Source organism: Coptis chinensis, chromosome 1, assembly GCF_015680905.1.
Source record: "Coptis chinensis isolate HL-2020 chromosome 1, ASM1568090v1, whole genome shotgun sequence".
Taxonomy (NCBI): Eukaryota; Viridiplantae; Streptophyta; class Magnoliopsida; order Ranunculales; family Ranunculaceae; genus Coptis; species Coptis chinensis.
Genome location: NC_141456.1, coordinates 5,167,880 through 5,179,459, shown reverse-complemented (window position 1 = coordinate 5,179,459; position 11,580 = coordinate 5,167,880). Strand labels below are relative to the sequence as shown.

Here is an 11,580-nt window from a genome sequence, read left to right as displayed (position 1 = left end):
TGCTAGGCATATTTTTATACAATTACTGACATCTCGTTGTTTGACCAATTAGTTTAGGTATTGCAGATCCTTTATCAAATTTATTATGATTAATGTCAAATTGCCTTAATGTTTTTTTACCTTAGTGGGCTCTTGACTTCGGAGGTTTTACAGAATCCACTTCTTATTGGTTTAGTATCATTAATTCAGATCCAAGGAAATATCTATCTCCGCATCAATACTCTAGGAGAAGGTGCCAAGTGGCGTCGTTCATTTGGCCAGGAGATATACTCTCCATTTCTTTTAGCCTTCACTGAACAGGTTAGAGAAAAAGTTCTTGTAGTTGAATTGTGTCTAGTATAATTCTGACGTGTTATATATGGAAGTCAGACCCAAGAAGTAAGAAATAGTTCCATCTCAAATGGAATTTTTTTTGGCACTTTACTTGAACTCAAATGTTAGGAGTTTTGCAATTTGACGTTGTTTTCTTTTTCTTGCCCTTTAGCCGTACCCTTTTCTTCCATGAAAAGAAAGCAAAAATAAAATAAAATAGTTCGGTCTTCTGGATTATATTCCTCTTTGTAACTCATGAAGTTTACACAACTTTTGAACTTAGAGCATATCTAGGCATAGTTCGGGATTTCGAAATCGCCGGAATTCCGACTATCTCAAAAACCGAAATTCCGCTCGGAATTCCACCTCATGTATCGGAATTTACAAGGTGGCAAATATCACCGGAAAATTATTTGTGGCCGGAAGTTAAGGGAAACTCCACCTGATCTGTTCATGAAAACAAATAAAAAAGCAGTCTAATTCCAAATCATTGATTCATCTTTAAAAAAAAGTTCAAAAAACAAATGATTAAAAAAACAAATGAAAAAAAATTAGTTCATCTTTATCTTAGTTCATCTTGATCTTGATCTGTTGATCTTCTTCTCATCGGAACAATTTAGATCTCGTCGGACTCAGGTGGCTTTGAAAAAGAAGAGGAGTTGGGTGCGTGAAAGAGAAGAGGAGGGGACTGTGAGAAGAGAATATTTTGTTTGTTATTTTTATCTTTTTTTGTGGTTTTTTTGTCATTTTAATCTTATTTCTCATTTATTTACAAAATTACCAACCGGTACATACCGTTATATATCGTTTCGATGCCGTTTCGGTTTTCTGAAAAACCGAAATATCCGTCGGAATTCCGTAGTTTCGTTCGGAATCACGAACTATGTCTCTAGGTCTAGGTGGTGGTAGCATACTCTTCAAATTTGAAGAATGCTACTACGAGACCGATAGCAAATTTTCCCAATTAGGTGGTCGCAAATTCGTGATCGTAAAATTCATTAAGGGGACCCACTGCGACATTACCACTCGTCTAAAAAAAAAAAAAACTCACGCCCGATACTAATGTCGCACCAAATTGAAAAAATAAAAAAATAACTAAACTGCGCGACATTAGTAGTGGTGGCCGCGCCAATACCATGGCGCTGGTGCTAGTCAAAGTAAAAAAACTGGGGCGACATTCTAATGTCATTTCCGCATCCGCGATCCAAATTGCCAAATTTGCGAACAAGAAGAACGCAAACAAAGCGGTGATGCGACCGCGAACGCGACCACCTAGAGTTGGAATTCGGGAAAATTCGACGCATTTCTTCAAATTTGAAGAACGCTTTTCTGGATCACGCCCACCTGTAGAGATGCTCTTATATAGTTATTTATATCTGTTTCCATATATTTTTACTACTTTAAAAAAATCCGGGCTGACCTACAGTAATAATATAGTACTATAATATTTTTTTATTATGTGATTTGTGACTCTTGGTCACACTTTTTAGGACGATTTTACCCATGTTATTTCCCTATATTTGCGATCTTACCCTTGCTGTCTTAATCATTTAGCTTGGGCATGAAAACAACATGTGCGTCTGCCGCATGCATCATGCTAGTAGGATAAATAGTTGCTGCTTTATTTACTTGGCTCTGAATATTGAAATAGTGGTTTTCGATAAAGGTTTAAAAGTAAAAAGAAACAGGGATTTCTAATTATGAAAATATCTGTCCAACCTAAGCTTTAAGATCCAAAATCTTTTGGTGAGCTGCTAATTCCAGTTTGACGTTGAAACCATTAAATGCTTATCAGTTTACATCCTAATGCTCCATGTACAAATAAAAGCCTGTCGTCTTGATATGTTCTTTGTTGTGACTTGTGGCAACTGATCTTCTGCAAGGTGGGAGAGGGTAAAGACCTTTCAACGATGGCAGCTGTTGAACTGAAAAAACTCTTCCCGAAGAAAGAGGTATACATAAAAAATTCTGAAGTAAATAATGTGGTCCTCTGCTATTTGAAATACTAAACTAACATGTGTATCATCTAACACCTGGTCATGTTCTTCTTGCATTAACTTTTCCTCTCCAGATCAGCAAAGTAACAGAGATGAGTCTGTCTGCTAATCAAGAAAGAGCCGAAATGGAAAAAAAATGACTGGTTTGGAATACAGGAAGTGCACCTGAGGAAGAACCCACGGTGTTAAGAGGAGGGCATATTGATCCGAGAAAGCTTTTAGTAGAGTTGGGCCCTATGGAAATTCGCACATTTGTTATTGATTTCGTTCCCAACATCCTCGAAATGGTCCAGTCTCAAAAATGAAAAGCTTCGTGGCTTGTTCTCAAAGTTGAGATGGTACATCATTTTCTTAGTTTTATACTTTTATATCTTTAAGCTTGTTTTGTCTTTAGTTAATTCTTTTTTAAGGCAAATGATTTTATCTATATTTGTTTTGTTATTGTTCAATGGACAAAGAAGTGGAGAGAAACATTTTTATGTTGTTTTATTGACATATGAGAATGATAACAACAAAAAGATATAGACGGTGGCACGGTGCTCTGTTATGACCTGTTATGGTTAGGATGTCAGGTTATTATAAGAGTCCTATCGGGCGCTTTTACTGAGCCCACATGAAGATGAGTATTAGCCGTCGTCTTCTCATCATCGAGCTGTTCTCACAAAAAATCTGGTCTTTTCAAACGTATAAGCATATAGATTTGTTCTGCACTTTATGATACTGACTTGATGGATAGTTGCTGCATTTCTCCTCTTAGCTATTTAATTGAAATGTTACATGTCCATTTTTGTTGTTCACATTTTCTTTTTTCCTTCAAACTTTCATGAATTCTTAACATCTTCTGACGGACAGGGAGGATATATAAACTATATATGGTCCTTTTGGCAATATTCTGCACAAACTCAATCAACATTCATGCTGGACTGAATGGTCTTGAAGCTGGGCAAACAGCTGTTATTGCATCTGCTGTAAGGAAAATGCACTGTATAAACTTTTGTATCATTCTTTGGTTTGTATGTTGAAATTCCATTTGGTATTAACCTTTCTTTTTTCATAACAGATTCTGATACATAACATAATGCAAATTGGGTCGTCTACAGACCCTGAGCAGAAACATGCTCACGCTTTTTCCATTTACCTTGTCCAACCGTTACTTACTACTACATTGGCCTTACTTTGCTTCAACTGGTAAAAATGTTGAGCAATCTCTCAGATCTTCTGTCTGAATATTCTGATAATTGGTATTTTAGAAAATACATATGAATGTTTTCTATTTGTCAATGGTGTAGGTATCCTTCTTCAGTTTTGTTGGTGGCGCTTACACTTACTTTGCTGGAATGGCTATGGCTGTTGCTGGCATACTGGGCCATTATAGGTAGGTTTCCCCTAGTACAAGTTGATACTGGATCATTGTAAGCGTATTGGCATTAGCCATTGCTCATATTTTCTTGATGGGTAGCTTTTTTATCATTTGTCCATAATGTGCGGAGCTTATTTTTACAGTTAGCCCTTTGTTTTATTGATAAATAGCAAGTTTATAATTAAAAGAGGAAAGGTATGATGATACTCTTTGGAAGGGGACTTTTGGTAGTCAAATTATAATTTCCACCAATTGGTGGCAGTTACTTCTGTTGCGGTTGAGGTTCCCATAAAGAAGCAAAAAGTAGAGGTGATCGCTGAATGGTTTTTGGATCATGTTATCAGAGATCATAGGCGTCTATGATACGCTAGCAGATGGGAGGAAGCTTTAGTGTTACTCAAGTCAGTCTTACTCTTGGTGAGACATCTGAAGTGCAGCTACATTACTTCTAGGAATAGTAGGGTTTGGAGCAGTTGTTGGTTCTGTAGAGTTTAGCTAAAGAGAGGTCCTATAGGAAAATATTCTAGCAAACCTACCTTGCTTTAGTTAGTCATTTTGGGTTGGGTGTGGAGAGGGTAATAGTATGAGATGGAGGAGAGTTGTCCGAATGAATCATAAACTCAAGCTAGTAATAAGATATTTTTATTAGAAGCGATCATCCAAGTTCACAACTTTCTGTTTTTCGTGCACTAACTAAAATGTGCTTTTTTGACAATTATAGCCTTACAGGTGTTTACTCTTTCTTGGGTTTACTTTTGCAGTGAAACTCTCTTGATCTTCTTCCTCCCGCAAGTTCTGAATTTCCTAGCTTCATGTCCTCAGGTATTCTTAAAATCTAAAAACCAATATTTGTCGTTTTCTTCCAATTTTTAAAAAAATTCATACTGTTTACAACTTTACATCTGTATTATGCTTTATTTTGTTTCTCAGCTTTTCAGCTTCATCCATTGTCCAAGACATCGTTTGCCAAGGTAGATTATAATTAGCCAGTGGCTTTCTGCATATGCTTCAACTTGTTCTTTTAATTTGAATTTAGAAAAAAAATAAAAACATAAACTCTATCTTTTTTTAGTTAGAAAATGAGATTATTATATCATTTCATATATTTCTAAGATATATTCAATATTGGTGACTTTGAGAATTCTCAAGTATAATCTTCCAACTTTATGACATTCTTTTTAAGAGATTAAAGTTGAGAAATTTGGATTTTACTTATGCTGTATGTTTGTCTACAATATAGAGAAATGGATATGGGAAAACTTTGCAAAGGTAGTAGATGTGCATCCCTATGGTGGCATTCTTTTCTCAACAACTATTTGGATACCAATTCTTCCAAAGTTGTATCTTGTACTAAAAATAGGAAAGGCTGGTATTATTTAGTCTAACTAACAGAAGAGGCTAAATCTGCTTATTCCTGTATGTATTGGATCCTGTAGGTATGATCCTCAAACAGGGCTATTGACTGGGACAGATGATGGAACACTAGTGAATATTTTCTTGAGATTGTTCGGTCGGTGCTCAGAGAAATCACTTTGCATTAGACTTCTTGCATTCCAGGTTTGGTGCTTAATTAGTTTACTTGTCCCCATTTGCTTCAAGTACGTAAAATTTATGAATCAGTTTTATGTTTGACAGGCATTGTGTTGTGCCTTCTGTTTCATTTTGCGGTACATTCTCACTGGGTGGTACAAATGAAGCAGCAACAAACTTCACACTAATATCAGTTGTCAAATGGATTGATATACGGAGTAGCGTGGTTTTTTACTAGTGAGTTCAAAGGCTTTTTTGCAGTAATCTGAAAAAATTGCAAAAGCATGTAGTGTTACTTCTTGAAGATTGAAGTTTTTTTACCAACAATCCAGTAATATAGTTTTTGTGTCCTATTACTAAAATATTAAGCAATACGTACTGTTATGATCATATAAGCTTCTGGGGGAATAACAAGCTTAGCTTTCTCTCCATTGAAGTTCAATATTACTGGACTGAAGTACTTCTTGACATCTTGGAGGGATTTGAATGGTTTTTTGCCTTTCCAGCAGACTGGGAGAGTCTCATCATCTACTGCTTTCAGTGGCTTTCCATTTAAATCTTTCCTTATCTGGAAATTCATAAGCTGTTTTACTGTATATGATAAGACGAACTCAAAAGGGAGTTACATACGGAATTCTTGTTGTAAACTCACTGATGAAATGAAAGCCTGGTAGGCCTGCAAGTTGAAATAAGTGTAGGAACTCCCGCTGTCGAATATTGTTATAAGTCCTTTAACACTTGTAGACTTTGTTCCATAAACAAGCTCTGCAGGGCCAGGCGAATAGTGCTTGCTGGTTGAAAAATAGGAAAATTGCATGTCAACAATTATAGATTGCAAGATACATTAATATGTAGAAACGGGATATACGGGTAAGGAGTCGAGCTTACTCGGACGAACGACTTCGGGACATTGGTGTCCAAACTACTCCTGAAGAAGGTACAAGATCATCACCAAAGAAGAGAAAACCTCCACCACACGCACTCATGCAGTGCCCGATTACATTTCGTGTTATACCAAATTTACGGAGCTGAGATACAATGCTGGATTCCCCATTGCCAAGGCCAAGAACTCCATCTGTGTTAGATATGGTAGGATCGGATACTTGTTGGTCATATCCACATCTGTGGATATTGTAAAAATCACAAGGCACAAAAGCATATTCCACACTTACTTAACCGATGAATCATAAAGAGGCAAAAAAGCATATTCCAAGTTACCCACCCAAACCATCAAAAGCTGCCCTGGCTCAACCGATAAATCAGCAAAAACCTACACAGACAGATCAACCATCATAATTAAACAAAATCAACAAACCAAACACAAGAATGCAAAATAAGATGAACCAGAAAAAGCATTACTAACCAAAGCCAGCTGAGGTTTCCTAACTCCTGACCTCACAAGAGGTCTACTCAAGTTCAACTAAGTAGTAGCCTCTTTCTGAAACTTTTCCAACAATTTCGAACGCTCGAATCGAATACCATCTCCAAAATCCAATCCACCAATCTCCTTAAAACTCACCAACTCCCCTCTATCCCTTATAACACCAAACTCAGAACCAACTCCTGATTTCTCCATGTAAAAACATTTGAACTAAAACAACAACAAAGAAAAAAAACAGCCACAGTACATATCCACTGAAGATAATCCACCTTCTCAAACATAAAAAAAACATGAAAATCAAGATCCAAACTTCAGTAAAAGAGAAATAAAGGAAAAAGGAAGATAAGAAGAGGATAGAGTAGCATACCTGACATGGGTCCGAGAGTGGGGTTGCAGATCTGAGAAGAGAAGAAAGAGAATTGAACCTAAACGTTTTTACCCTATATTATAGAAGAAAATGATATTGTGAAACTGCACCAAAAGTTAGAGAATAGCACACCACTTAGGATATCTTGAAACAGCCATGTCACAACTTAGAAAAGACAATGGTAACCACTGGATGGAGGCCCTGTGGGCCCCACACCATTGTGTTTTATTAGATAGATTTTCCGTTATGTACACGGCCTAGAATTCCTGTTTAAAATCTTCTTTAGATAACGAGTGTATGCCGAGGATTTTTCGTTGTGTTTATTTTTTCTTTAGATAACAAATTCCGGTTTCAAGTACACCTCGATTCCCATACATCCCCCACCCCACCTATTGTACTTTAATATCTATTTATCTTTATGTGGTTATTTTTTTCTCGTAAATTATTATTGTTACTGTCCATTTGTATGTATTATCTTTAGTTATCTTATGAATTTTATCTATATACTAAAGCAGAGACTTCCAATGGAGGATTTTCTCTTTCCTATGTGGCACTCTAATATGAGAGTTAGTATTTTCTCTCTCCTATGTGCCACTCTAATATAAGAGTTAGCTTTTTCTCTCTCCTATGTGGCACTCTAATATGAAATATAGTCTTTTCTAATAGCCTACAATCCCACATACATAGAACCTCTTTGGAGAGTCTGAGTGTATTTCTAATTCTTATATTTGGAGAGTTTGAGTGATTCTAATTATTATATATTTAATCAAATAAAAATAATTGCTAAAAAATAGGTTATTTGTAGAAGGTAATTTTCTATTACGAATCAAACACTTTTAGTGTTCAAATTCTTATATATTTTATCAAATAAAAAAAATTGCTAAAAACTAGATTATTTGTATAAACTAATTTTCTATTACAAATCATACACTTTTAGTGTCTATGATAAAGCACTGACTTATTTCCAATATATTCTTAACGTGGCTTCAAAAACACTACATATTCTTCAGTTAATAACTTATTATAGGGTGTAAAATCAGCTTCCGACGGTTCCCCATATTTTCTAAGAATTATGTGAGATATACCGAATTAGAACACTCCAAATGTTATCCGCATAACCCTTTCATATACCTAGAATTTGCATTTGTTGTTGGTTATTAATTTCTTAAGAAGTAGACCAATATACTTTTCGAGTAAGTGTCTGAATACCCATCACGCACTCTCATATTTTTAACATATACACTTTTATTCCTTTTCGTTTTTCTTTCTTGGATCTCATTTTGATTTTCAAACACATGCAGGCTACAATATGATAATACATATTGAAAGTCTAAACTTGTAAAAAGAACACCAACTTATTATGAAGGGGTGTTTTTCTTTGTATGACATTGTTTCTTTAGACAATCTAATGATATATTTAATAATCATCCAAATACAACCTCTCACATACATACACTCGAACACTCGATTCAGAAAATGTCAAAGTTAACACGAGATCAAATGCTAAGGTGCAAACTCTCCCAAGTTCTTTCTCATTAATGTAGATAAATGTGCTTCTATCGGTTTAAGAATACTATGAATTGAAAGGATCGGACGATTACCGATAGTCATATTTGGAAGACAGGTAGATGTAATGCATGGTGGTTATGCATGTGATGTTGTTTTTCTATTCAATATATATAGAGCAATATAGTACATTTACATGTGAATTCATAGAGCTTTTTCCATCATAATAAGAGCTGACTATAACAATCTAGATTTTGTATTCGGATATCATTGGGAAACACACATGAACTCAAAAGCAAAATTGTATTTGGCACTGGGGACGATTTCTTTTAGGGCCCAAATGGTAAGCAAAACCTTAAGTATATGTACTTAACTAATTTCATTTATAAACAACATTGGCTTTCTTTGAACTGAATACATACAACCTTCTTACATTTCATTTCAGCTCCTGGAACATAAATTGGAACTGACTCTTATAACAAATACAAGATACTGTAAGTGAATCACTTCATTCAGGAGCGATGATTAAATTAACTAATCAAGGCGGCTATCTTTGGTTTCCTAAGTTTTGTTCCTTTTCTTCTCGAGTAGAGGAAAATGGGATAATGCTAAAAATAAGTTTTCAAAATTTGTACTCATTCTGGGTGTAGGAAGATGTGATAATGCTAAAAGATATGGGTCATGATACTTATAGAATGTCCATATCATGGAGTAGGATCCTGCCAAGTATGTTTCACCTCTCTAACTTCATAAATGGGTGTGGATGTTTATAGAATGTTCATATCATCATGGAGTAAGATCTTGCCAAGTTGTATAATAATATGATGTCCTATACGAGCTACTCTTGGTATTGCATAAGAAACCTATTATTGAATTTGCATTGTGATTAGCATTTCAAAGCGATGGAACTATAGTTGAACTTACAATAGCTCAACAACCTTTATTCGATACACAACAAACTTTGGTTGCAAAGAGAGCCACCTAAACATTTTTTGGTTGTAGGAATTTTAATAATTATATTTTAAAGTAAATTATATTAAAACTTAAAAATTCTTACGAGTATTCTACTGATAATTGATGAATGATAATTATTTGGTCCAAAAGAGTGAAGAGTGTTTGTGTTAATTATTATTATACTTATTTTTGTGACACTTTATTGATACTATCAAACTTAACCCTTTCAACATTAGTGCAATATTAGAAGAACTTTGTGGTACTATTTCTTCATCTGAACTTTGTTTTGCAATGTGCTTGCAGAAACATTAAGAATATATATATAAATATACTATAAGAAATAAAGAAAAATGTGAAATAAGATGGAATATTTGAGCATTTTATTGTAAGTTCAAGGTGTGTGTTAGAAGCTTCAAGTTTGGAAAGGGAATGTTATTTAAAAGTCACACTCTTCTTCCATCCATTTGATTATTAGATTGTTCAAATCTGAAAATTAATGATCATTACTCATTTTACCCACCCAATCTTACGTTAAGACTTTGACATGTTCACATTGACGATAGACATAGAACGACATGATCTTCTATGTTATTCATGTTGGAATTGAATAAGTATATTTTGTATGTATATAAACAATCACTTAGAAAAAGAGAAAATACTTGGGATAGTATTCTAAGTAGGCGAATGCATTTTCTTGAAAGAGAATTTTTTTTGTATTCATTAATTCATTGTAGAACACGTTCATGTGATAAATATTTTCAAGTGGGAGTAGTACGTGTATTCTTTGAAGATATGGAAACAATCAATCTGTTTTAGTGATTTGATAGATATTTTAGTGATTTGTACACATTAGTACGTAAGCTGAGCGGTGATGATTTACTGATAAATCACTATAAATCTAAGAAAACTATTATACAAGCTAGATCGAGTTTAAGATAATTTTATTTGAAAAATTACGGATTAATATCCTAAACCACAAAGTGAAGATACTATCTCAATTTGATCCCTTAGTTTCTAAGCACTTATGCACCATAATCGCTGCTCATTAACGTATTTCGGTTTATTTTCAATCAAAATATATTCTGATTTGAAAATTTGTGTGAGACATTTTGTAAAGCCTTTTCATCACACAAAATATTTAATAGATCTCGGGAGTATGCCCGGGTCAAAAATCTAGTATATACTATTACTATTTATACAACTATTTGCTTTATTAGGCTACAGGCTGTTTGTTTTTCAGTCAGATGCTGATACTTGACCACCATAGATGCAGACAATTGATGGAAGAAGGCAACCTGTGTAACAAGAAGAGATTGGAGAAGAAGAAAACTGTAAAATCTGGCCGGTGTTGTATTGCTAGGTTTGAATTGATTTGCAAATGTTGCTGCACATGTTTATTAGATGTATACTTGCCATAATCAGCCTGTGGAAATCCATGTATCCCTCAAAGATGAGAAGAATAAAACATGAAATGTTTTCACGTCTCAGCGCCATTAGGTTCTAGCCTTAGGTTTTGCAAATTTGCGGTTTCCACTGTTGCTTTACCAGCTAGACTGATATTTCTCCTCTCTTGTTTCCATAACTGCAAGTATAATGTGCAAGTCCCTTATCTTTCCACATTCTACTCAAGTATTTTGCGTTTTCATTCATATTTCTCCATATTTTTCTCTGCTATTGGAATTGTCAGCCACCAGAAAAAAGCCACCAGCTTCAGATCTAGTTAATGCAGTTGCACCCAAGGACGGAGGCAGGAGTACAACACTGATATTTTCAAAAATTATCATACTAATAACACGTAGACAATATATAAGATCTTTTTCAATTGAGGGTGCTGCACACGTAGTTGGTTGCAACTATCATTTTCATTCATCTGTATATCTCCTTATTTAGGTTTTACCTTTCACGGGTCTTTTTGCTCCTCGCACTGAACCACTACCAGGTCAATTGCTCAAACAGTTCACCTAATCAGCCTGGTGATATTTTAGAGTCACATAGCTTCATGTGATATTTCTTTAGAAATGAACATTGGTCTTTACTTCTTAGAGTCTGTCTCTCTGTGCATAGCGTACTTCGGTGGATAGATTATAGAGCTTGCTTGCCCTCACCCTACCGGGACTAGTATCTAGGAACATGTTCATCAGCAGATAGATGGCACAATGTGCATCCAATCCAA

General features: G+C 34.9%; 2 protein-coding genes and 1 long non-coding RNA gene across 3 annotated transcripts; 2 read left to right on the top strand and 1 right to left on the bottom strand.

The window, feature by feature from the left end:
- Positions 1–1,678: 1,678 nt before the first annotated feature.
- Positions 1,679–10,887, top strand: LOC147521563 (uncharacterized). Its single transcript, XR_015202799.1, has 3 exons — positions 1,679–2,264; positions 2,384–2,647; positions 10,625–10,887. It is a non-coding gene; the product is annotated as an uncharacterized LOC147521563 (long non-coding RNA).
- LOC147521565 (uncharacterized) lies at positions 2,875–5,561 on the top strand. Its single transcript, XM_086557314.1, is given in 9 exon segments — positions 2,875–2,881; positions 3,162–3,277; positions 3,370–3,497; positions 3,599–3,609; positions 3,612–3,684; positions 4,431–4,491; positions 4,600–4,640; positions 5,106–5,226; positions 5,305–5,561. Coding segments are annotated over 9 exon segments (618 nt in total). The 3' UTR covers positions 5,365–5,561.
- LOC147521564 (aspartic proteinase Asp1-like) lies at positions 5,564–7,085 on the bottom strand. The gene is made up of 6 exons (XM_086574080.1): positions 6,948–7,085; positions 6,563–6,849; positions 6,372–6,469; positions 6,088–6,274; positions 5,852–5,990; positions 5,564–5,767 (listed from the first exon to the last, which is right to left on the bottom strand). The coding sequence occupies exons 3-6, from the start codon at positions 6,403–6,405 to the stop codon at positions 5,564–5,566; spliced, it is 564 nt and encodes a 187-aa protein (XP_086430206.1). The 5' UTR covers positions 6,406–6,469; positions 6,563–6,849; positions 6,948–7,085.
- Positions 10,888–11,580: the final 693 nt, after the last annotated feature.

What these genes read in the sequence shown, in the direction of transcription:
- LOC147521564 (XM_086574080.1), bottom strand. Translation starts at nt 6,405, where the DNA reads ATGCTTTTTTGCCTCTTTATGATTCATCGGTTAA. An exon ending in CTTTATGATTCATCGGTTAA is followed by an intron (nt 6,275 to 6,371) that starts GTAAGTGTGGAA and finishes TATCTAACACAG; the next exon opens with ATGGAGTTCTTGGCCTTGGC. An exon ending in ACCAGGCTTTCATTTCATCA is followed by an intron (nt 5,768 to 5,851) that starts GTGAGTTTACAA and finishes ATGAATTTCCAG; the next exon opens with ATAAGGAAAGATTTAAATGG.